We start from the raw sequence: 22,748 nt of genomic DNA, 5'->3' as shown, positions 1-22,748 counted from the left end.
CATTTACTGCGCTATCTCCTTATACATAGCTTTGCATCCTTTCTTTCTCTCCTTCTCTCTTTCTGTCTTTTTCTCTTGGCTCTTACAGGAGATGGTTCTGCGTCGTGCTGCTGTATGTGTGTGGCCGTTGCGCAGGCCGACAAGAGTACGCCTATGCGATAATCAATCGCATCCTGAAGTGATTCCCTATAGGAATCTGAAAGAGCGAGCGTGTTCTTTGAAGGGAAGCTAGCGCTCTACAGAAGTCTCAGCGCGGGACTGCTTAGAGATGTTTGTTTGTTAGTGTGGTGTTGTCTTTGAAGGGTGTGTTTGCCTGCTCTGCTGTAAGTCCATGTCGCGATGGATTGTCGGTCTCTCGTGGCAAGTTGCCACCTAAGATATGCCATTATAGCTTTGCATTGCTGTTCTTCATGCCTTGAAAAAGTAGCTCACAGTGAAGGGTTCGGGTAGCCCCCATCTCAAAAAAGGGGGGTGCGGCACGTGACATACATCCTTCAAGCTTCTACAGTACCTCCTGCCTATATCCAAATATGGATCGAGCTCGTCATCGATTTGGTTAAAAACGACGTGCATAAATATTATTAAGGCATCTTATCTGTAACATACATTCCCCTCCACACGTTAACTCTGTTCCTCCTCTAATAAGTACGATACGGCGTCGTATGTAGGGAACCAGGTAAGGTCATCGGCCGCAGCCGAACCCCCTCCCAGCCGAGCCCTGAAAGACGCAGCCCGAGGCTACGAGACGGCTTCCACGCATCCTCACAGGTAGTAGACGACTGATCCGATGGCGACGATAATGGCGGCGGAACTACTGCTCAAGAGGCTGGCTGCCGACACGAAGGGTACCGCCCCCGAGACGTTCGCGTGGCCGGGCCCGGGGGTGACGTTAAAATGTCCTCCGCCGCCAATGGGGCCGCTGGGATGTCCGCCACCCTTTTCAGGGAACTCTTCTTCTTCCTCGGGGACTTCTTCCTCCTCAGGGACTTCTTCCTCCTCCTCGGGGACTTCCTCTTCTTCCTCGGGGAATTCTTCTTCTTCTTCCTCAGGTGCTCCTCCGGCAGCTGGGGCCTGTCCGCCATGTGGTGCCTGTCCTCCAAATGGGGCCTGTCCTCCAAATGGGGCCTGTCCTCCAGATGGGGCCTGTCCTCCAGATGGGGCCTGTCCTCCAGATGGGGCCTGTCCTCCAGATGGGGCCTGTCCGCCATGTGGTGCCTCTCCGCCAGATGGAGCCTGTCCGCCAGATGGTCCAGATGGGGCCTGCTTGCGGACAGGCTCCATCTGGCGGAGAGGCACCACCACATGGCGGACAGGCCCCATCTGGACCATCTGGCGGACAAGCTCCATCTGGTGGACAAGCTCCATCTGGTGGACAAGCTCCATCTGGTGGACAAGCTCCATCTGGCGGAATGGAGCTTGTCCTCCAGATGGAGCCTGTCCGCAAGATGGAGCTTGTCCGCCAGATGGTCCAGATGGGGCCTGTCCGCCATGTGGAGCCTCTCCGCCAGATGGAGCCTGTCCTCCAGACGGAGCCTGCCCGCCATGTGGAGCCTCTCCTCCAGATGGAGCGTATCCGCCAGATACTCCACCAGATGAGGGCTGGCCGGTTGATGGGGAAGGCCCATGGGACGGCGCACCTTCCTCTTCTTCCTCTTCTTCCTCCTGTTCCTCCTGTTCTTCCTGCTCTTCCTGTCCCTCCTGTTCTTCCTGTTCCCCCTGTCCCTCCTGTTCCTCCTGTTCTTCCTGTTGCTCCTGTTCTTCCTCTTCTTCCTCTTCCTCGCCTCCTGCGCTTGGGTGGGGCATAGGTGAGGCCGTGGGTTCAGGGCATTGGGAGTTTGGCCCGCAACCCGTCACGGTCATCCCCTGGCTATGTCCACCAGAACGTTAATTATAGCTGACTTGCGGGATGCAGGAGAAGAGGACATACCCTGCGGTGGCGTTCCTGTTGGCTCCATTGGGTGGGTCAATGTTTGTAGCCCACGTGGCAGTCCCGTTTCCCTCCGGGTCGTCGTTCGAGTTACTATCGTTGCGGTACGGCGTGGGCATAGCTTGGCGCTGAGCGATGGCATGGGGGAGGCGAGGCGCCGCAGCCTGAACGGTGGCAGCGAGGAAAGGTGCTGCGACAGCGATAAAAGCTGGAGAGAAGTACATTTTCCAAGTATACAAGAGATCTTGGGTAATTAGACTGGGAGAGCAAACGAAGGGTTGGTAGGAATTGCTTGTGCTTAAGAGGGTTTGTAGATGGAGGAAGTAGAAAGGGGAGAGGGTCGCAGCCATCATTAATGGAATCTTGCCATTCCCTGGATCCATTGCCTCATGCCCAAGAATACTGCAGCTATTGCGAAACGGTAACAATGTATGACGGCTGTCCGTTACAAGAACATACTAACCTACCTTTGCGGACTGTATATATACGGTTCCACTTGAAGCCGCCGTTAGAACTGTCAAATCTTAGTCTCTAATAACAAATCTGTCCATTATAGGGTAGTGAAGCCTCGGTACCAGCTTTCGTAGAATAGTGGTTGTGAAGGTATTTTGCTAGGACCAAAATACGCTGCCTTTAGCACTAAATAGAACCAGAGATACTGGTTGAAAGCACACACTCCCCTTTAGTATAAGATCTAATTATAATAGCGAAGGAGTGGTTCTATAAGGTAGGTCATGAGCCATCGTCTCGATCTTTACAGCTAGAGGAAGCGCTACTCGCACATACCTAAGAGATTGCTCGACGTATTCACAAGAATGGAAAAGAAGGGGGGCAAGGGTCCGTTGGATCAAGAAATGCTACTCATCATATAGCCAAGACTTGTTATAACTCCTTTCCTGTCTTAAATACATCTCTCGTGCAATTTCCACCACACGCGTATTCTCATAATCATTCAGAACAAAGGTCAGGCCTCAAGATATCGCACAAACGCCACGCAATGCTACACTCAGATACTACCTATCCTCCGGGCCGCCAGAGAACAGGCCTACCCGCGTGCGGTGGCTCTAGAGATGAAGTCAGCCAGCTCCACACACTCTATATATATATGCATTAGGGTACTTACGTAGGGCAATTTTGGTATCACAACTCCTAGTACAGCCAGAAAATTGATGGTAAAATACGTCAAGTCATAATGTGTATAGTGTGTGCTCAGAAGGAACAACACTATTGGTACGCTGAGAAGGAACTTCTTCGCAGGGGTGTATTGAGCTCCATTATCGATCTGTTCCCACATATTCAAATTATCGTAAGCACCAGAATTAAATTCAAAAGGGACTCCTCGGACCCAGTGGAACATGAGGAAAGAGCCGAACATATAGGAGATGTTCGTTAAGGTCCAAGAGGTTTCTTGAGACACTCCGGGGATTATATCGAAAAGGATCTTGAGGGCGGCAATCAGTACCAAATGGATCGTCCAAGCACCTTTAAGAAACATGTTCAGTTAGCGAATATTACTCCCAAAAGATCCCTAACTTGTGACCAGGGGCCTGTGGAGTGTGGAAGGTGGCCGAGATATTGATGCTCGGCAAATCCTCATGGTAGTTGACGGAGGACTGACCTTTCGCATTGACCCAGTTCGCATTCAGGTTTGGCAAGGCAGCCTGATCACTCATATGCTCTATCGTCTCCGGTGGCTCTTGATACAACAGACTGCTCGACCGCCGCCTCCGGCCAGTCTTTTGCTCGTTCATTTCTCGATGCGGACCACTCGGATGTGGAGGCTTGGAGGCCGCGTCGTATGAGACGGTGCGAGGAAGAAGGAGTGAAGAAGACACTTTGGCGGTGTTGGAGGGAGGAATGGTGAAGGATGTATACGCTCAAACGAGCGCCTCGTGTGTGATTTCTTGTAGATGGTAAGTAAAGACGGCTAGACGTGCCCGGGGGGTTGGAGGTGAATGATCGACAGGCTCGACTCTCTAGCAGAAGCAGGTCAAATATCAGCAGATATCCAACTAGAAGTGATCGTGACCACCGTGAAAGAAGCACATGGAGTGCGCAAGGGTTGTATATAGGACGAGCTTCGTAGGAGGAACATCCCAAGGCTGGCTCTGGAGGGCAGGATTCTTCTTTTGCTTACCGGTGCTCGTGGGTGGAAGCGATACGGAAGCTCAGGAAGAGCGGGTGGTGAAGAAGCTCGAAGACGAAAGAGAAATCTGGTGATAGTTGGGTAAAGGAGGATGGGTATGTCAGGGGTGCAAGATGGTAATAAAGCTGGCAGTTGTGACTTCGTGGTCTCCAAAAGTCGGCAAGGCAAGGGTCTCGCTAGCCATACGCGTCAGAACCGCCCATGTCAAATTATTCTGGTATTAAAATAGAAGAAAATTAAACTTCCACACAACGCCACCACCCAATTCGTTCCACCAGCAAGGAAGATTGGTTGACCTCTTCGCAGGGGCGAGCGCTGCATTATACGAAGGAACTTGAATCAGGTTGACTTCAATACGGATCATACACTGACTTGTGTACGAATAGGTGATCTTCTCAGCAATCTTCTGCCCAGAGGAACGGCACATGGGAATCACGAACCTGCTGAAAGTCTGCCACAATGGACTCAATACAGGATGAGACGGAGGATTCAAGGACGTCCGAAGTTGGCCGGAAGCGCGACCGCGATGCTTTCCAGACCACGCTCCTCCAAGACCCTTCGAGCGACCATTCCGACGATGATTTTGCCCAACGATCGCACAAGCGATTCAAGCAAGACCATGCGCAGTCGGGCAGTGAATCCGTTGAAGATGGAATCATAATCAACACTACTTCACCAATACTCACCGACCCGCATCCTGCCGAAACGTCTCAAACACTGCCGACTCAACACCAGACAATATCCCCGCCTCCCCCGGTGATGACTTGGAATAAAGGTGTACAGAGTGGCCTCCGAACCTCATTCGGAAGTAGGAGTCAGGCACAGGCTCGAGGGCCTGCTCCTACGCGCGGTGAGGGAGGTGAGGCGGTCCGGGGGAGCGAGACGAATCACCAGGGAGAGGATATTGCAGATGCACTTGAGTTGTTCTCTAAGGGCGGTTCAAATTTTGATTCGCCGGAAGAGAAGACTGTAGATGCACTCGAGTCTACTTCTGCCAGTGGCCGCATATCGAATCTCGGGGATACAAATCCGTCAGCCTCCCTTAGCTCCAGTGCTACTGAGGATCCTAAGCCCAAGAGCAAGAGGAATCATAAGAAGAAGACCCCATCTGACGCGGATGAAGTCGAAGAGGCTAAAGGAAAAAACTCTTCGAAGACTGCAGTATCCAAGGGGACTTCAGTACCTAAGGCGCCAGCGCCCAAGGTACCAGGCCCCAACCTCCCAAGAATATTGCCATTAGCCATGGAGCGTGTCTATAAGAATGGCAAGGGGGAATTTGATCTTCGTGAAATTCTTCGAGATGGCAAACCTATCGGTATTGAAGAGCTCTCTCTAGCAGAGTTCGTGTCGCATTTCTTGACGACGAATGCCGAGAAGCTGAATGGCTTGACAGGGAAGCATGTGAAAGGGGCTTTCAACGCATATATCGGTCTCTATTATGGTCATCTCAAGACGCAGCTTCTAGACAAGGCCCGAGCCCACGCTGCGACTGAATCTGCTCGTGAATTCTGCGCCGGTTCTTTGGCCCAAGCGAAGAAGGATCTGCAGAAACAGGGAAAGATCGGTGAAAATGAGACTTCTAATACCAAATTGCCAATTGCAAATTCCCATCAGAAAGGGGAAGGTATAGGACCCAAGGAGGTCGAAGAAGCAGCCTTGCCAGGCTCGGAACGCGAAGATGGAGAAATGTTGTCCCCTGCAAATGAAGATAAGGACGACGGGCCCAGCGACTTGGAGCATGAACTGGAGCGTGAACTTCTGCAGAAGTATTTCCCTTCCAGGGCCGGCAGCGCGACAGCACCACGCTGTCTATCATGTGCTAGTAGTGGCCATAAGACATATGACTGTCCAGCTCTTACTTGCAATATCTGTGGAGGAGGCCATTCAAAGTTCACTTGCCCGGAGAACCAGCGTTGTGGAAAGTGTCGACTCAAAGGACACCAGACCGCAGAATGTCCTGAGAAACTGTTTGCTACCAAGGCTGAGACAGGTGGGTGTGAAATTTGCCAATCCCAGGATCATTTGGAGACTGCGTGTCACTTTATATGGCGGAGTTTTGCCCCCAGGCCTGAAGAAATCAGGACTGTGCGCTATATCCCTATATACTGTTATGTTTGCGGCGCCAATGGCCATTACGGTCCGGAATGTGGACTACACAGGGGCAAGATCCTCTCGGGTGGAGTGACTTGGTCCAAATCAAACCTCCAGAAGTATCTTGACCCTGCTAGCAATGATCGAGCGATAGCTGCTGGAACTGATTACTCTTTACCAAGCCTGCCTAGAAAGGGCTTTAGTATCAAGGGGATAGCAAATGATCCCATCACACTAGATGATAGTGATGATGACCCCAACTTCATTCGACCGAAGGTTAATCGTCCTTCTACCAACAGTCAACGTGGCGGTACTATACGTTTTGCGCCAAATTCAATGGTTAATCAAGTACCATCTACTGAACCTTCGTACCAACGGCCCAGCAATCCGCCCAGACAAGCTCGTCCACAGTTCGGTGGTTATGCTGAAAGTGCGAGATATGGTCGCGAGAGAACATTTTCTCCGCCTCCAAGATACCCTCTCCGCTCCGAATTCCCGGAAGATGACCGTTACCGTCCACGGGCACCAACTCGTGAAGAATTTCGACCGCCTAGTGAAGCTCAGTATGGGAGACGGGCCATGCCAGTTGACAACGGCTTCCAAGGCGGCCAATCAGGGAGGGGACGAGGTACAGCAGTGAGAGGAGGCAGCCATAATCGTGGCAAGAAACGAACAAGATCCTCCAAGCAGGATCGACGTGCAGGTCGTTGAGGAGTCGTTCTCTTGAGTTTACTCATTTGGACGTAATTCCTCTTCGTCTGCCATGAAGCCCACTCCTTGGGTTTCCAATTACTTTACACTGCAGCATGAGGTATCTACTTAATCCTTAAAATAGAAGCTGCACATTGTATATATTCTTATCTCTGGGGCAGAGATTGTAATATAGTTACGAGAAACATGAAAAGTTCTGCATGTTTAACTCCAGTTGCACTGAACCACGTATCTGTACTGCGTTGCCTGTATGGCGACTAAAAGAGGGACAGTATTTGAATGTTCACAGTAAGATGAAGTAGGTATTTAGGAATTGGCCAATAATCCGGGTATATACGGTTCAGCGATTATCAGGTGATTCTACCTGAAGTCCGTGCTGTTCTGAATATATACAGGATTACAACTTTCCTAACCCCTTACCTGCTAGCACGAAAGTGGTTTCAAGAACTAACACATCTCCTTTCAATCTCTCATCATATAAGCTAAAGCTCCTTGAGAACGTACGGTATGGATACAGAAGTATCTCTGAATTTCTGATAGATTTGAAAAGCGGCTTGGATTCAGCCACAGTCACGTCTATTATTCTGCAGTCCATATTCCTGGACAGGATTTGCTTTGAGAAGAAAGAAGAACTGTTCACTGAGCCTCCTTCACGCCGTCCACGAATACGTCCACCTTCTCATTGTAGAAGCACAGACGTCCTGCAATCAAAGCCGATTCCGCAGTCGGATAGCGATAATACCAGACAGCGTCTTTAATCTCCTTCCCATTGACCTTAAGGTTATAGTAACTAAGCAGATGAAGGAAAGATATTAGCAAGTGGCTTGAACCAAGCAGCAAGAAACTCCGAGAAGAGGAAATGGAAGTTGCATACTTAGCCATGCCTTTGTAGGGACAATAAGTTGTCGTATCGCTTTCCGTCAAGAGCTCCCAGTTCACTGAAGTGCTCGAGAGGTAATATCTCGGTCTCAACATCGTCTCGTACAGGAAGATATTCTGCAAGCTCTTGGCTACGATTACCCCGTCGACCTCAATACGGATCTCGCGCGAAGAAGGGATGGTCTCGATGCGTTTATAGGGATCTTTCGGGTGCGAACCCTGGAGGACTTCATCCTCGACGAACCAGGCATCTTGGGACTCATTAGGATGAGGAAGGTGAGAAGAGCGCGGGACCATGCTTGCCTAGAGCGGAAACTTCTATGCGGACGAGGTTCCCCAGTGCCCCTGATGGTTCGAACGCGAGGACTCGCTCGGTGATCTTCCTGCCAGCGCTCAGCCTAGCTAGCCAATAGCCTTTCTTGGTGTATGGCTCAAGCCGCTCAAGCTTCTCTAAAACGCCTTTCGCGAAGGAGTTCTGAGGAATGTAGAAATATGGGTCTCATCACCGTGTCAGTTGCGGCGTTTCAAGCATATGTGAGCTGTGATGGAGAGGCGTTGCTTTGATTTGGGATAATACAGAGATCAGGGAGAAGACGAGAGACGGACAATATGGATGCTCCCAGACAAACTTTGCTTCCGTAGTATCAAAGACATATATACCACCAAGTAATCCTCGGACGCGGCGCGGGGTGCCTTCTACTTTATGGGGCCCTTCGGTCACGAGTTTCTCTCCAAGAGCTTCAAGACTTGAGCACACTGTCAGCTATATCGATGCGCTGGATGTGCAAAATCAACCGAACATCTCGAGACTTACTCGGCCATGTTTATAATATGTCTGTCCTTGTGAAGCCCCGCGAGGGTTTTCAGATGAGTTTGGGGATATGTTCGGTGGAGGTTGCGGCGGGTTAGGCCCACGAAGCAACGCCGGGCTACGCCTGTAAATGCGTACATTTCATTGGCTGAAGCATTAAGGTAGTTCTCTAACCCCCGCAGTCACAAGACCGGAGAGAGCTACTTATGGACGGGAGAAGGCTGCATATGGATAATGAGTTGGTTGTGATTTGTACCGAGTAGGTTCTAGAATATGTGATCGGATATACTGTACTATCTAGTACCTGGTAGTTTCAACACCTGTTTGCCGCTGTTTTAACACAGCCAATAGGTAAGGTAGGCAAGTGGGATGGAGTTAAGGACCGATTGTACGGAGTTATCACTATCACTGTCGCTGTCAATATCACTGTCTCGCTATCGCTGTCACTGTCTTGCTCGTCAGCTTACCTTACATACGCAAGTAAGCTTCAAGCAGCGGATTCATTCGCTCAGTCTGGTCATCTGTCTGTCAATCTCTAAGCATAGAATGTTGCGACACTATTCACTCCGTTAAATTTGAATAGTCCATTGGCTGATTCGGCATGTTATGCAGAGGCTGTTCCAGCTTCATGTTTGTTTTTCTCGGCCAGGGTGATCAACCCTTCCGAACGGATATGGAAGGCCAGTGAGATGTGTCAATCTCGCCGTATGGAGTAATCTTCCACCGAAGTAAATTTGCTTCTTTTGCATCCCTCTACGGAGAACACACCCCAAGGGTCCGGATCCTTCTTTGAAGAAAGCGTTTCGTCTCTGTCTCTCCCGAGCAAATAAAAGACGATATTCCGGTTGCTACTTTATCGGCATCAACAGAACTGCTGTTGAGTTGGGGATTGAAGCAAGATAGGTGGGAGAAAATGAAAGGGAGAAATGAAAGACGGCTTTTTAACTCACAATGTAATTGTCCACTTCTACTCTAAATCGAGCAGGCGGATGGGCGGAGATATGACGTCGAGCGCCCCGACAAGCCTGCGTGCCTCGCGGCCCCGTCGAGACCGTCGAGACCCAAGACCCAATATACGGAGTACGGAGTAATAATGGACCCAAAAGTTACCGATAACCGAGAGCCGGTGCCGAGCCGGCTGGGCTGATAACTAATCATCCCCCGTCCGCCGCGGCTCCGCCATCCAGGATGCCCCATACAGGATGCCCCATACGACACCCCCATACACGACGCCCCCATACAACATGCAGATCCAGTTCAATCCAACCCGCCCGTCTTCTCCTTGCAAGATCGCCTCCCGCGATGCACAATCCATCCAGCGGATGACGTGAAGTGCACTACATCACCTTCCGTAGCCTCTCGCGGCCTCGCGTTTTCCAAAGGCCCGAGCCATTTTCCAATGACCTTGCACGTCTGACTACGGAGATAAGAATCTTCGTGGTCTGGAGCCTGGAGGCAAACCTCGTAAAGGTTCAACCGTTCAAAGCCCACCCGGGTGCTTCACATGCCGCTAAGAGCCAGTCCTTGACTCCTCGCTCTTCGGCCTCGCGCCTATTTCGACTGCGCAGCCGTGAGGAGCTTCCGGGGTAGCGTAGGGCAGCAAGAGAGCGGCAATAGTTTGCTAGTTTTATGCCTTGCAATCCCGATCTCTTTATTATTCTTCGCATTCCCCTCGTTCTCTGTTCTCACTCCGGTTTTGCAAGCATTCCTTACATGGTTATATCCCTCTTTCTGCTTTAAAGTTTCTGTGGGAACTTCCTGATTCTCAATCACCAACCCACCCGCCAACCCACTCGCCAGACTTACCTCTGGGGTGCGGTAGTAAGCAAGGCTTCGGAAGATCCATTTTAACTTTTAGGTACTTCCTAGCGTCCTTTGCCCCATCAAAGCTTCCTCCGTTACGAAGGCTTTTTATTTATATACGTCTGCCCTGGCTTTTTTTTCTTTTTCAGAGGATGTCCTACTCCACTGAAACCGACCGAACTCAGGTACCCACGGGATACAACACAGAGGAGGAGCACCTCAACACACTGTCCGAGAAGGGAGCAAATATGGAGAGCCATCCGGACGAACCTCATGGACCTTCCGATCCTCGCTTCCAAAACAACGGTCTGCCAGGGGCACACAATGATGTCAGTGACAGCAACGTTACGGATAAAGACTTGGAGGCGGGCGAAGGTGAAGAGCATGATCCAGAGGAGGAGGAGAGGGAGGAGGAATTTAGACAGCAGGAGAAGGAAGCAGCAAAGGATCCCAACCTGGTGGAATGGGATGGTCCGGACGATCCTGAAAATCCAATGAATTGGCCTTCAAACAAGAAGCTAATCGTGACCTGCTTTTTGGCACTGTTGACCTTCGTAGTGACCTTCGCGTCGTCTGTCTTCAGCAACGCCACGATCCCCGTTTCTGAACTGTTTCATGTGTCACCTCTTGTATCCACGCTCGGGACGAGTTTGATGGTCTTTGGGTATTCTGTTGGCCCCTTGGTAGGTACTATATCGCCCCGGACGTGTTCGATAACTAACCCCATTTGCTAGATTTGGGGTCCTGGGTCAGAAGTTTTTGGGCGAAAGGCACCACTGTTCTTTGGATACGCAGTATTTGCAATCTTCCAAATCCCCGTCGCCGTGGCACAGAATTTACAAACAATCATGCTTTGCCGTTTCTTCGGTGGTGTCTTTGGTTGTGCACCGTTGGCTATCGTTGGCGGCGCATTGGCAGATTTCTACGGCCCAGTGGATCGGGGTGTTGCTGTGTGTGTCTTCGCTGCCGCAACATTTATTGGACCAGTGGCCGGGCCAATTATGGGGTATGCTCTTTTAATCTACGTCGTCGAGCCTTCACTAACTCTTGAGTAGTGGTTTCATAACACAAAGTTACCTTGGCTGGCGTTGGACGGCCTACATCACGCTTATCATGGCCTCCTTTTTCGGGATCTTGGGTATCCTCATCATCCCCGAGACGTCACATAGCAAGATCCTTCAGAGTCGTGCCAAAAGGCTACGTTTCGAGACCAAGAATTGGGCAATTCACTCGCTGGCCGATGAGCGACAACTGGATTTTCACTCCATTCTCCAGGCTTATTTCCTCAGGCCATTCATCATGCTCGCTAAAGAGCCCATTCTGTTTCTCTTGACATTCTATATGGCTTATATCTATGGTATCTTGTAAGATCTAAATCTGGCGGCGTGCTATATATACGCCACATAAACTCCCAGCGAGGCTAACAAAACTAGGTATCTCTTCTTTGAAGCTTACCCAATCTCTTTTCAAGAAGAGCGCGGCTGGAACCAAGGTGTTGGAGCTCTTCCCTTCCTCGGCATCTTGATCGGTGTGCTGCTTGGATGTATTACGATCGCGGCCGTCACAAAGACCCGGTTTGCCCGAAAGTTGGAGAAGCATGGGAAGGTCATTCCGGAAGAGCGACTTACTCCCATGATCGCGGGGGCCATTATATTGCCTATTGGTCTCTTCTGGTTTGCTTGGACGAGCAATCCTCACATCAATTGGGTGCCGCAAGTCCTCGCTGGTATCTTCATCGGATGGGGAATCCTCATGGTTTTCTTGCAAGGGTTGAACTACATCATCGATGTTTATATGTGGTATGCCAACTCAGCTATTGCAGCAAATACGGTGATCCGTTCGTTGGCCGGTGGTGGTAAGCAGCTCTCTCATTCAACTGCATGTCATAAGCGAGGCTGAAGTGAAGCCGGCGATTACCCGACAATGACGTCCAATCCTAAGTCCTGCGCAAAGTCATCAGACATGGTATTTGGAATCAGACGCTGATCTTTCTAGGATTCCCTTTATTCGCCTCTGCTATGTACCACAATCTTGGTGTTGCCGTAAGTGCCCTCGTGAAAATCACATTGCATCCTCTGTTATGCCGTGATCGAGCAACTACTAACTTACCCTGCGTTGTCTAGTGGGCTACGTCCTTACTCGGATTCCTTAGTATCGTCATGGTTCCCGCGCCAGTCCTGTTCTTCTTCTACGGAGCGAGGATCAGGAAGATGAGCAAGTTCAGCCCTTCAGTGTAACGAACCTCAAGAGTATGCTGTTTCTCGTGAGAGGAGCATTTTGCATCCTCGTCAGAGTTGAAGTGGGGGTGTGGAGTTGTGGATCTTCTACCCACCCCACTGACCCACCATATCTGGCCTTACCTTAATAACCTGTATCAAAATCTCGCAACTTTGATACGGTGACCAAGTTGATCATTAGAATCAGACGTATACATTATACCCCGTATTTTATGATGAAAAAGGACAGGCGTTCAGGGGAGCAAGTTCAGGGTAACCTTCAGGCTGCATATGGCATCAGGATAATGGGATCTATAGAGGATTAGAACGAGCAGTAAAATATAATTTTTATGTATCAATTTTGAGCGCCAGGACACTCAATACAACACTCAACACACCAAAAGGTGCCTTGCCCCCATCACCCATTTACACTCAGAAAAGTGTGTCCAACTGGTGTCATGATCACAACTGAGAAAGTGGGTCATTGAATGAGGTCCTCTCACTGTCTCTCACTACCATTGTCCGACAAGTTCCAAGCAGTATTACCTCGAAGATTCTACGGACATGAGAGCTCAATCCACTCTTGTGAATTTTCTCTATTCGCTGATTGCGTATTCTTGGTCTCTCACAAGCTTCGCTCCTTTGGCCAACAACATCTGAGATGCGGGCTCTCTTAACAAGATCTGTGGTATATATGTACTAGGCTTGAGATCTCTTGCTCGTTAGAAGCTCCTATATATCGAAGGTATCTCTTAAGCTAAATTTTAGGTTTGAAAGTGGAAGACTATTGGCAGTCATCACAAATGTCAAATTCGCAGGGCACTTTGCTATTATAGACCGCTCTTCGGTAAATGGGGAGTCTAGATGGACTGTATCGTGTTGGACGTTTTTCTCTCGAGTGGTCCTCAAGCCTTTGGAACTGTTCTTGGAACAACAAAACAAAGATAAAGTACCTATAACAAGAGAACACTAACTTCGCCATCAAGAATAGGCAGCTTCTGTGGACTACTGATAGCCCTCACCTATGACCATGTTCGGCCAACCATCAGCCATAATGAGAGTTATTGTCAGATGATTGATCGGATTCATCACAATTGCAATCCATCTAACATAAGCCACAGGGTTACCACATTAGATACAGATTTATGTGAGATGTAACGTTCAAAAGGCAAGGCCCAAGTTTCGGTTCCTGCCTAAATGGAACACCGTACACCGAACCGCGTAGACCGTATTTTCGTCCCTAGCTCTTTACGCGAGCAAACGCGACTCCCGCATCAGCGCGTCTCCCAGGATTCTGAAATATTTCCTTACAACAGAGATATCTCTCCGCCATCCACTGAAACACAATGGCACTTCTCGTGGACAAACATCGGCCAAGGTCTCTTGACCAACTGTCCTACCATAAAGATCTCTCCGAGCGTCTCCGTTCACTGGTAAGCAACCCTCTCCCCCCTCCACCATCCTCCTCAACGGCTCATCTTCTTCCAGGCCCAAAGTGGAGACTTCCCTCACCTCCTCGTATACGGTCCCTCTGGCGCAGGCAAAAAGACACGGATTGTTGCAACTCTCAAAGAGCTCTACGGGCCTGGCGTTGAGAAGATCAAAATTGACTCGCGAGTCTTCCAGACAACCTCCAACCGGAAACTAGAATTCAACATCGTGGCGTCCGTGTACCACCTGGAGATCACTCCTTCAGACGTCGGGAATTATGACAGAGTCGTCGTGCAAGATCTGCTGAAAGAGGTGGCGCAGACACAGCAGGTTGATCAGAGCGCCAAGCAGAGATTCAAAGTCGTGGTTATCAACGAGGCGGATCATTTGACACGAGATGCGCAGGCGGCACTGAGGAGAACGATGGAGAAGTATAGTCCGAATTTGAGACTGATATTGTTGGCGAATAGCACAGCGAATATCATTGCGCCAATTAGGAGTAGAACATTGCTAGTGAGGGTTGCCGCTCCAACAGAGGACGAAATTTGCGATGTGCTTGCACGGAGTGGGAAGAAGGAGGGGTGGCCTTTAGCCAAGGAACTGAACATGAGGATTGCGAAGGAGAGTGGGAGGAACTTGAGGAGAGCGTTATTGATGTATGAGGCTGTTCATGCGCAGAAGTATGAGGCACCCTATCTCCTTATAGTTCGGACACTGATACATCTTTTCCTATAGCGAGAAAGTAACGGACAGCACACCAATCCCACCTCCAGACTGGGAGGCGCTTATCAGTCAGATTGCCAAAGAAATTATGGAGGAGCATTCGCCGGCGCGTATCCTCCAAGTCCGAGCGAAGCTTTACGACCTCCTAACACACTGCATCCCACCAACCACAATCCTCAAAACCTTAACATTCAAACTCATTCCTATGATCGATGATGCTTTGAAAGCGGATGTTATCAAATGGGCAGCTTTCTACGAGCACAGGATCAGGATGGGCACGAAGGTTATCTTCCATTTAGAGGCTTTTGTTGCGAAGTTTATGCGAATACTGGAGGAGTATCTGATGAGTATGGACTTTTGAATGGATATCTTTGCTTGGATGGTAGCATTTTTTCTGGCGTTATACATGGGGATTATGGAGTCATTACGTGCTCAATGTCTGAGCTAGTGGTCATGAATAAGATGTCTGAATTATATTCCAGGTGATCTTCCTTATGTTGTCTATTATCGGAAGACGACCTGCTGCATCAGTGTACATTCCTGGCCGTCAATCATAATCCGATTGATATGTGAATGCGTGAATTACTTAAGAGTCATGTTTGATGTGATTATTTCAATGGCCACTTTTCTGGAACATCCAGCCAGCACTGCACTGAACTTCGCCCATTCCAAACGACTCGCTGCTTTAGATGGCGGTTCCCTTGATGTTGACCCTCCAATCACAAAAGCCCGCCCAATGATTAACTTCTGGTTTTCCAATGTAGGACAACGGGAGACGTTATTCATCAATCTCTCCTTCCTCGGCATCCTCCATTTCCTCTCTCGATCTCTTCCTCCTAGCTGGATCATCCTCTAAGTACTCCACTGTCAACCCAGCCATCGGACCCGTCGGCGGTCGAGGAAAGGATTTCTGCGGCGGAGGCTTGAATTTTCCATCCTGCAGCGTCCAGCCTGCCTTCTCCATCCTCTGCCACTCGTTTGCGAGGGCGAAGCGCACCAGCTCGCCGGCCGCGTTGGCGTCCTCCTTGCTATCGTGGCCTTCCATCTTGCCGTCGACGACGACCTGGATGTGTCGGTTCAGGTGCGTGTGCATGAGCATCTTGAGGCCGTTGCGGTATGGCAGTCCGGCTTTGTGGGGGAAGAGGAGAGCGGTGTCGATGATTGTTGGGTGGATGATGCGGGCAGCGTTGAGATCGTTTTCAAGGCCGTGGCCGATTAGTGGTGTCTCGGGCGAGAGGTGGGAGAAAAGTAATGCTCGGGCGGCTTCTGGGGAGTCGACAATGCGCAGCCTCCGCTTTGTGTGGGTGGCTTCCTCAGATGTGGGGAGGCCGGTATCAGGTGGGGCATCCCAGGGGATGGCTTCCGCCATGTCCTTTGGCCATACGCCTGAGTATCTAGAGTTGAGGTCTAGGATTTCTCCGATGGGCCGGACAAGGACGTCAAACAGCTCCTTGCCACTGGGCCACGAGGTTGCTGTAAGACGAATGAGTTCAAGTCCATAGACTGTATATCCCATCTCTCCATCAATGCAAACCGGCCACGCCGGAGGCTTCTCCGGGGTGTCTGGCGTCTTCTCGAAGTTCATAACCGTCGCCATTCTCTTTACTTCCGAGATCTTGAATACGTGACTATCGGCTTGAGTACAGCCTGGCGAATCACCCATTGACTGACCACAGCATCGGTACTTCTTCTCACGCTTCGCTCCTGGGTCGACTGCGGACCGTTCTTGCCAATATGGCTTCCCGAAATGATATGTGCATGTTCCGCCAGATGTGAGAGCACCATCCTCCTCTCGCCGTCCTGGGAATACCTGGAAACGGCTCTTGCATCGGTCACAGACCTCCCATCCCTTAGCTGCTTCTACACCCTTCTTGGCTTTTTCTATTTCCTCGTTGCTTGGGATGGATGTCACGTAACCGTGTTTTGATAAGCCAGTAATCGGTGTGTAGAGTCTTGGAAGTAACTCAAGCTCCTCTTCGGGGCTCAATCTAGTCTCTATGGGCTTCGGAGGTTCCGTGGGCTTGGAGACTGGAGTGTCTGATATAGAGGCCGCTTCCGCAGCCTTTGCCTTCGCAAGTTCCTTGCCCCTCTCATCCTTCCATTGCGGGACTGTCATCCGCTTGTAGACGAGAATCTTGTTCTTCACAATATTGGAGTAGATAGCCGTGCTGAAAGCCGCTTCCTCTTCAATATCCAAAGCCTTGGTAATTAGCTCTTGCTCCGAGAGCACCAACTTCTCTTCCTCGTCATTTGCATCCTTAGCGAGTTCGGAATTGAGTCTATTGAGCTGTTCGTGTAGAGCCCTCAAGAGCCTGTATCTCATGTCATGTGATGCAGGGGCCTGTGTCTTGAGAACTCGAGGATTCAAAGACTCCTTTTTGGCTGGTGCCTTGACGGGTGTCTTTGTGGCAACCTTGGGAGTCATCGGGGTGGACGTTGCACTGGACGGCTGAGCCTTTAGAGGGGTGCTACCCGTGCCATTGCCATTATTATGAGCATGCGGTTGCTTGGCGGGCACCGAGGTTCCAGGTTGTAGCTTCTTTCGAAGAGGAGGGGGAGATATCTCTCGGTCTGTTGTGAAAATCTTCTGTTTTGTCTCTCCTGGGGCGCCGGGCAACTGTGGCGAGGCTTTGTGAGGTTCGACGTGTCTGTGGGCCTCTACCTCGTGGGCGGATTTCGATGGAGCAACAGGGTTAGAGGTCAGGTTATTGTCGTCCAATTTCCGTCGCTTTCGGGCTTCGTCCTGATCACTGGTAGCATGGGCATTGTCTTGGAGGTTGGTAGCAGGCACTGCAGTCTTGACATCTCTCGCCGCATGCTGGAAGATACAGTTGGGCAGAATGCAGTTTTGCTGATGCGGGCAAGGCACCTCGGAGAAGAAGCCCTTTGAAGTAAACATGACTGGCAATGTACTGATGCTTCGTTGGCATCAGATTGAACGAATATCATGTAGTCGCCCGCAGGGTTGGAGACTCGAGGGTTGAGGCGGAACGTTCTTAACCTTACCTCAAGGTAAAGCCATCGCGAAGATCGTAGGTCACGTGCCCATGAGTGAATCGTGTGCAGGCACGCGATATAGTTCCTAATCAGGGTGAAATGAGGCGATTCACAAAACGGGTGGTGCTTGACGGCGGTCTAGGTCTCTGTCCAGCAAGAGATGGATTCAAACGCCGCTAGGTGGGGTCCCGTGTCTAATAGACGAAGACCAGGGGACTAATAAACTCGGGTCCACTGGGCATACTCTGTAAGGTAAAGTATAGAAAGATTTTGTTCCTTTGTGAAGGCTATTGCTCTGTTCACCAGGAAGAAGATCTTTTGCCTCACTCACGGCACCGCATATCCTGGCTACCTCTCTTACTCCGTACTACATGATATGCTTTTTCCTCTATACACAACACAACCTTCTTCAGAGAAGAAAAGCCGCGGCCGCCTGCATCTGTGCCACCAGATCCTTCCGCAAGACCACTCCGAGACTGGCAGTAAGTATTGTCTATCTATTCAATTCTTGCTCTAGTCGGTCCAGCAAGTCTCCGCCTATCTTCGTTATCTTTCGTTTCGTCGTTTTATTACTGCCCCTCACCTCCACCTCTTGGCCCAAGCACCGCGCAGGTTATTCCCCCGTATATTCGAGATCCTTCCAAGCCTCTTCTTGATTTTTCTTCTTCTCTTCAAACATCCATTCTCTGTCTCTGCTGCATCCGTTGTTCAACCCAAGAGCGCGTCCGTAAAGTCCTTGTCCATAGTCTCTGTCTCTGTCTCTGCGTAGACAGGCCGTAGCGAAAGATCCCTGCGGAAGTCTCCGCCCCGCCGCCGAGTGGTCAACCTGGTCAGAAGTGTGTCGCATCCAAAGGCACACTTCGATCAGCTTGGCCTCTTCTCCCCCGCCGTCGCATTGCTTCCCTTCTCGTTCTCTTCTTTGGACCGGACCTTCCTCTCTAGCAGAGTGATGGACTATACCGGTGCCAGCCATGAAGCGCAGCATCTCTGCGTCCTCGTTCATGGGTAGGTATCCGCCGCGTAGGCCGAGTCGACTGCGTCAGTACTGACCGAAAGTAGTTTATGGGGCAACCCAAACCACCTCGAGGCCATGGCCAAGGCTCTTCGAGCAAAACACTCCGAGGAGAGTCTACACATACTCGTCGCTAAGCGCAACAGCGGCAGCTTTACCTACGACGGGATCGAGCTGGGCGGCGAGAGAGTCTGTCAGGAGATAGAGGAGGAGATCGAGAAACTTGCGAGAGCAGGACAAACGATCAGAAAGATTTCATTAGTTGGGTATTCCCTTGGAGGGCTTGTGGCTCGGTATGCCGTAGGCTTACTTGATAGCAAAGGAGTGTTCGAAAAGATCAAGCCAGTGGTACGCTTCCTCCCCTGAAACCCGAACAGAACCAAGTCTTAACACCCACTAGAACTTCACAACCTTTGCAAGCCCTCATCTCGGTGTACGAACGCCTCTGAGAGGCTGGCACAACCACATTTGGGTAAGTTGTCCACTTACGCTCATATATTTAAGGGAGCGCAAACTGATCGTTCATGCAGAATGTACTGGGAGCGCGAACCTTATCAGCTTCTGGCCGACAACTATTCACCATCGACAATTTCAGAGACACAGGAAAGCCATTGTTGGAGGTACTAGCTGATCCAGAGTCCATTTTCATCAAGGGTCTTGCAAAATTCGAGCGTCGAACATTATACACAAATATAGTAAACGATCGAAGCGCAGTTTATTATACCACCGGAATATCAAAGACTGACCCTTTCACCAACCTGGACAACGTCAAGCTTAACTACTTGAAGGGCTACGAAGATATCATCCTTGACCCGGCAGCTCCAGTTACTTCTAGGGACCCGGAAGAGTTTGATTTAGCCTTCCATGGACGAATTCTGAAAAGCTTCAAGACTACAATTGATCGCCTACCATTGCTCTTGGCTTTGATCGTTTTCATACCAATTGGGGTTGTCGCTTTCCTTATCAACTCCGGATTTCAATCCTTCAGAAGCAGCAGGAGGATTCGCCTCCATGAGAGCGGTCTGGCCGGAATCCAAACCGGAAATTATCGAGTCCCGCTCTTGATCACGGGCGTACGGGAGGCCGTCGAAGATGCCTATGAGAACTTGAACAGTACCCAAAGCAATGAGTATCTTATGTCTGGCACCGAGGAGGAGGAGGTCGCCGCCCAGGGCAAGCCAAATTCCCCAACGGGTGAGAGATCCCAGTCAGTCAGAAAAAGCTCATCTGCAATCTCTGATGGAGATCCTGAAAAACCAGAATCTCACAACCCAGACGTCCCAACGCTGGCCCTTGCGCCGTACCAATTCCGGATGATCCAAGCGTTGGACAGTGTGGGTTGGCGTAAATATCCAGTCCATATTCACAAGGTCGCACACAGCCACGCTGCCATCATTGTCCGTACCGAGAAGCCAAGCTTCTCAGAAGGACGGGTTGTTTTCCGTCACTGGCTCGATGAAGAGTTCATCATTTAACTTGCCATTACCAGTGCTAACGAAGAAACTGACGAGTGAGCGTACTTTTATGATTTAGAGCGATGCGAGCTGTCTTCGAGAGCGATTCCACTACATTGTACCTCTTGCGGTATCCAGCGACGGCGTTTATAGAAGGCGAGTCCCAATGCAGCATCTCTTATTCCAGTTTTCTCCGCCCTGTAGTATAGCAAGCCAATATATAAGTCCCATATATCCACAACCACCCGGTCTCCCTCGAATGACATCATTTCATCATCCCAATAAAGTTGAACCCTCTCTTCTACCAAAAACGTAAAGCAGTATCACATCACTCGCCTGTACGGTTAAAATCGACACTTATGTATTGCCAGTGGAGAATATTACATTTTGCTAATGGTGGTACACTGAACTCCCTTTTCCTTCCCAAATCATCCATATCACCTGCTCAAACCAAGCAGGAACTTTCCACCTCCCTCCTTGCCGTCTCCACCACCGGGGAGATAAGTAACATTGGGATTGCTGGCCAGCGTCTGTGCAATCTCCTTACTGGCCTCGATTCTTCTGATCATGATCAGGCCATCACCAGCCTTGGCCACAGCCTTGCTAATCGTATCCGCAGACTCGGCTTCTCCCTCAGCACGAATAACGTTTGCCTGTCTTTCTTGCTCCGCCTTCTCTACGATAAATCTAGCTCTCTCAGCATCCTGTTGCGCAATCTGCTTCTGCTCGACCGCACGCGTGAACTCCTTTCCGAACGTCATGTGTGTAATGGAAACATCCTCCAGAGCGATGTTGAACTCCTTGGCTCGCTTGAGCAAGTCGGTACGGATTCTGTTGCTGACAGCTTCACGTTGTGTGATCAGCTCGGCGGCGTCGAACTGGGCGACGATAGCTTTGAGGACTTCGTTTCCGATGGAAGGGAGGACACGCTCATCGTAATCTTGGCCGAGACTCTAAAATCCATCATCAGTCCCCAAATCCCTATATCCGCGAGCATGGAATCCATACCTGGTAGATCTTGGGTAGCTGTTGAACCTCGGGTCTGTGGAGAACCCTCAGAGTCAAGCTGACCATCTGCAAATCCTTACTTCCGGTAGTCGTCGAGATATTTCTTGGCTTCGTCCGGACATCGTAGATAATGCTCTTCTGCAGCCAGGGAATCAGGAAATGCGTGCCTTCGTTCACAACCGTATCCTTCACTCCAGAGTATCGATCGAAGATGACGGCTCGTGTGCCTCCCTGGACATCGTAAATCGAGGACTGGATGAATGTGGCTGCGAGTGCCAAAGGGATGGCGGATTTGTAGAGACCACTCAGTGCTTGAGCCATCTTGATGATTTGCGGAGAATCGGGAAGTCAAGCTGGTGATCGCGGAGCTTCGAAGGTTGATGCTTCTTTTACAATTTCGGACGATTCGCGCGCTAGCGCCTGCCGGGTTCAAATGCTTGGCGAGGATGAACCAATTCCAACGTCGACACTGGTCCCCAAACCACAACTCGAATCAATCACACCGCGATTCTATACAAACACATTCCACGATGAGACCTACGCAAATCCTTCGATCTGGTGGTGATGGAGAGCTGGGGAAGTACGGAAAGTGAGTGGGACCCGTCCCAGAGCGTGCCGCAAAGCTCTTCCTAGATCGGATCTCCCGCGGAATGGCCGTCAAGCTTTGCATTGGCGTTCGAGGATGACAGTGCTGGCAGTATATCTTACAGTGGCTAACTTCCATCTTCTACAGGTACATGGGAACATGGGGTAACATGGGTGAGTCTCCAGAGCTCTTCCGCCGTCTATCCATTCTTTTTCGGTTCCTCGGGATTCAGTACTGGTCGACCATCTCCATCCATTGGCATTCGGCATCGACATAGCCATGCGTTTACATACTACTGGAAATCTATTCCGATTCAACGACGGGGGCCGATGAGACGAATTGAGCGACGAGACTAATGCGTGACATTCACAGGCTCCCAACCCCAGAAGGGCATTGTTTCATACGCCCTCAGCGGCAACCGACAACGGCCTCTTGCTGGCACACTCCACGCCGCCTTCTTCAACACCTGGAGAAGATTCTCTGGCCAGGTCCTCTATGTCCTCCCTCCATTCATCGTCGCCTATGCTACCATGAGCTGGGCCATCGAGAGGTGTGTTCCTCTTCGACTGGGACTCTGGTACGAGATTTTGCTGACGAGACTCTTCAGAAACCACTACTTGAACTCCAAAGCAGGCCGCCTCGAATTCGCAGACGAAGAATAGAGAGGAGTGTAGTTATATGTTCGATGCTGAGGAGGGTTGTATTGCACTTAGCCGATGATCCAAACTGACGACAATTCGGTGGTTTGCGATATGCGGTTGAGGGCAGGAACCGGGTGTATAGTAGTAGACTAGATTTCAATGAATGTCTCTGACCAATGTTCCATTACCTAGGTACTTTCAGTGATCGTTTCAGAATCTAGATATGCCTATAATAGGACCCTTATATGTGACATGAAAATAGTAAATAGTATCCGTATATTTAGAATACGCAATCAATTGGGGATGTCGGAC

General features: G+C 50.3%; 10 protein-coding genes across 10 annotated transcripts; 5 read left to right on the top strand and 5 right to left on the bottom strand.

Annotated features, from left to right (window-relative positions):
* Window positions 1–762: 762 nt before the first annotated feature.
* M430DRAFT_275273 (hypothetical protein) lies at window positions 763–2,310 on the bottom strand (the record flags this gene model as incomplete). Its single annotated transcript, XM_024865641.1, has 2 exons — window positions 763–1,867; window positions 1,928–2,310. The coding sequence occupies 2 exons, from the start codon at window positions 2,308–2,310 to the stop codon at window positions 763–765; spliced, it is 1,488 nt and encodes a 495-aa protein (XP_024721627.1).
* Window positions 2,311–2,757: 447 nt separating this feature from the next.
* On the bottom strand, window positions 2,758–3,770 carry M430DRAFT_34662 (hypothetical protein). The gene is made up of 3 exons (XM_024866592.1): window positions 3,546–3,770; window positions 3,051–3,409; window positions 2,758–2,991 (listed from the first exon to the last, which is right to left on the bottom strand). Exons 1-3 carry the CDS (start codon window positions 3,676–3,678, stop codon window positions 2,941–2,943), a joined length of 543 nt encoding a protein of 180 aa, XP_024721626.1. The 5' UTR covers window positions 3,679–3,770; the 3' UTR covers window positions 2,758–2,940.
* Window positions 3,771–4,311: 541 nt separating this feature from the next.
* On the top strand, window positions 4,312–7,075 carry M430DRAFT_41672 (hypothetical protein). The gene has a single exon (XM_024867492.1). It carries the CDS (start codon window positions 4,533–4,535, stop codon window positions 6,873–6,875), a length of 2,343 nt encoding a protein of 780 aa, XP_024721625.1. The 5' UTR covers window positions 4,312–4,532; the 3' UTR covers window positions 6,876–7,075.
* A 115-nt stretch (window positions 7,076–7,190) lies between these two features.
* M430DRAFT_138755 (hypothetical protein) lies at window positions 7,191–8,659 on the bottom strand. The gene is made up of 5 exons (XM_024862575.1): window positions 8,569–8,659; window positions 8,361–8,500; window positions 8,058–8,252; window positions 7,750–8,005; window positions 7,191–7,665 (listed from the first exon to the last, which is right to left on the bottom strand). Exons 1-5 carry the CDS (start codon window positions 8,574–8,576, stop codon window positions 7,512–7,514), a joined length of 753 nt encoding a protein of 250 aa, XP_024721624.1. The 5' UTR covers window positions 8,577–8,659; the 3' UTR covers window positions 7,191–7,511.
* A 1,957-nt stretch (window positions 8,660–10,616) lies between these two features.
* Window positions 10,617–12,605, top strand: M430DRAFT_100442 (hypothetical protein; the record flags this gene model as incomplete). Its single annotated transcript, XM_024860633.1, has 6 exons — window positions 10,617–11,051; window positions 11,103–11,374; window positions 11,424–11,732; window positions 11,802–12,223; window positions 12,364–12,410; window positions 12,492–12,605. The coding sequence occupies 6 exons, from the start codon at window positions 10,617–10,619 to the stop codon at window positions 12,603–12,605; spliced, it is 1,599 nt and encodes a 532-aa protein (XP_024721623.1).
* A 1,325-nt stretch (window positions 12,606–13,930) lies between these two features.
* On the top strand, window positions 13,931–15,099 carry M430DRAFT_101249 (hypothetical protein; the record flags this gene model as incomplete). Its single annotated transcript, XM_024860693.1, has 3 exons — window positions 13,931–14,017; window positions 14,073–14,695; window positions 14,751–15,099. 3 exons carry the CDS (start codon window positions 13,931–13,933, stop codon window positions 15,097–15,099), a joined length of 1,059 nt encoding a protein of 352 aa, XP_024721622.1.
* On the bottom strand, window positions 15,057–17,221 carry M430DRAFT_34657 (hypothetical protein). The gene has a single exon (XM_024866591.1). It carries the CDS (start codon window positions 17,161–17,163, stop codon window positions 15,517–15,519), a length of 1,647 nt encoding a protein of 548 aa, XP_024721621.1. The 5' UTR covers window positions 17,164–17,221; the 3' UTR covers window positions 15,057–15,516.
* Window positions 17,222–18,538: 1,317 nt separating this feature from the next.
* M430DRAFT_232766 (hypothetical protein) lies at window positions 18,539–20,408 on the top strand. Its single transcript, XM_024864867.1, has 4 exons — window positions 18,539–18,740; window positions 18,795–19,095; window positions 19,148–19,219; window positions 19,278–20,408. The coding sequence occupies exons 1-4, from the start codon at window positions 18,685–18,687 to the stop codon at window positions 20,220–20,222; spliced, it is 1,374 nt and encodes a 457-aa protein (XP_024721620.1). The 5' UTR covers window positions 18,539–18,684; the 3' UTR covers window positions 20,223–20,408.
* Window positions 20,409–20,638: 230 nt separating this feature from the next.
* On the bottom strand, window positions 20,639–21,530 carry M430DRAFT_100208 (hypothetical protein; the record flags this gene model as incomplete). Its single annotated transcript, XM_024860617.1, has 2 exons — window positions 20,639–21,154; window positions 21,210–21,530. 2 exons carry the CDS (start codon window positions 21,528–21,530, stop codon window positions 20,639–20,641), a joined length of 837 nt encoding a protein of 278 aa, XP_024721619.1.
* Window positions 21,531–21,739: 209 nt separating this feature from the next.
* On the top strand, window positions 21,740–22,482 carry M430DRAFT_120005 (hypothetical protein; the record flags this gene model as incomplete). Its single annotated transcript, XM_024861767.1, has 4 exons — window positions 21,740–21,798; window positions 21,943–21,968; window positions 22,168–22,345; window positions 22,403–22,482. 4 exons carry the CDS (start codon window positions 21,740–21,742, stop codon window positions 22,455–22,457), a joined length of 318 nt encoding a protein of 105 aa, XP_024721618.1. The 3' UTR covers window positions 22,458–22,482.
* Between the last annotated feature and the right edge of the window lie 266 nt (window positions 22,483–22,748).

This window comes from Amorphotheca resinae (assembly GCF_003019875.1).
Source record: "Amorphotheca resinae ATCC 22711 unplaced genomic scaffold M430scaffold_5, whole genome shotgun sequence".
In the NCBI taxonomy this organism is placed as follows: domain Eukaryota; kingdom Fungi; phylum Ascomycota; class Leotiomycetes; order Helotiales; family Amorphothecaceae; genus Amorphotheca; species Amorphotheca resinae.
The sequence above is the reverse complement of the archived record's forward strand: the minus strand, read 5'-3'. Positions and strand labels throughout refer to the sequence as shown.

Excerpts from the sequence above, each read along its gene's own strand:
- M430DRAFT_34662 (XM_024866592.1), bottom strand. The coding sequence starts at position 3,678 with ATGAACGAGCAAAAGACTGGCCGGAGGCGGCGGTCGAGCAGTCTGTTG. Across the intron at positions 3,410-3,545 it reads GAACTGGGTCAATGCGAAAG|GTGCTTGGACGATCCATTTG; the intron begins GTCAGTCCTCCG and ends TGTTTCTTAAAG. Across the intron at positions 2,992-3,050 it reads TGATACCAAAATTGCCCTAC|AGCCACCGCACGCGGGTAGG; the intron begins GTAAGTACCCTA and ends CTTCATCTCTAG.
- M430DRAFT_41672 (XM_024867492.1), top strand. The coding sequence starts at position 4,533 with ATGGACTCAATACAGGATGAGACGGAGGATTCAAGGACGTCCGAAGTT.
- M430DRAFT_138755 (XM_024862575.1), bottom strand. Across the intron at positions 8,006-8,057 it reads CATAGAAGTTTCCGCTCTAG|ATGCCTGGTTCGTCGAGGAT; the intron begins GCAAGCATGGTC and ends ATGAGTCCCAAG. Across the intron at positions 7,666-7,749 it reads CCCTACAAAGGCATGGCTAA|TTACTATAACCTTAAGGTCA; the intron begins GTATGCAACTTC and ends TCATCTGCTTAG.
- M430DRAFT_34657 (XM_024866591.1), bottom strand. The coding sequence starts at position 17,163 with ATGACTCCCAAGGTTGCCACAAAGACACCCGTCAAGGCACCAGCCAAA.
- M430DRAFT_232766 (XM_024864867.1), top strand. The coding sequence starts at position 18,685 with ATGGACTATACCGGTGCCAGCCATGAAGCGCAGCATCTCTGCGTCCTC. Across the intron at positions 18,741-18,794 it reads CTCTGCGTCCTCGTTCATGG|TTTATGGGGCAACCCAAACC; the intron begins GTAGGTATCCGC and ends GACCGAAAGTAG. Across the intron at positions 19,220-19,277 it reads GCTGGCACAACCACATTTGG|AATGTACTGGGAGCGCGAAC; the intron begins GTAAGTTGTCCA and ends TCGTTCATGCAG.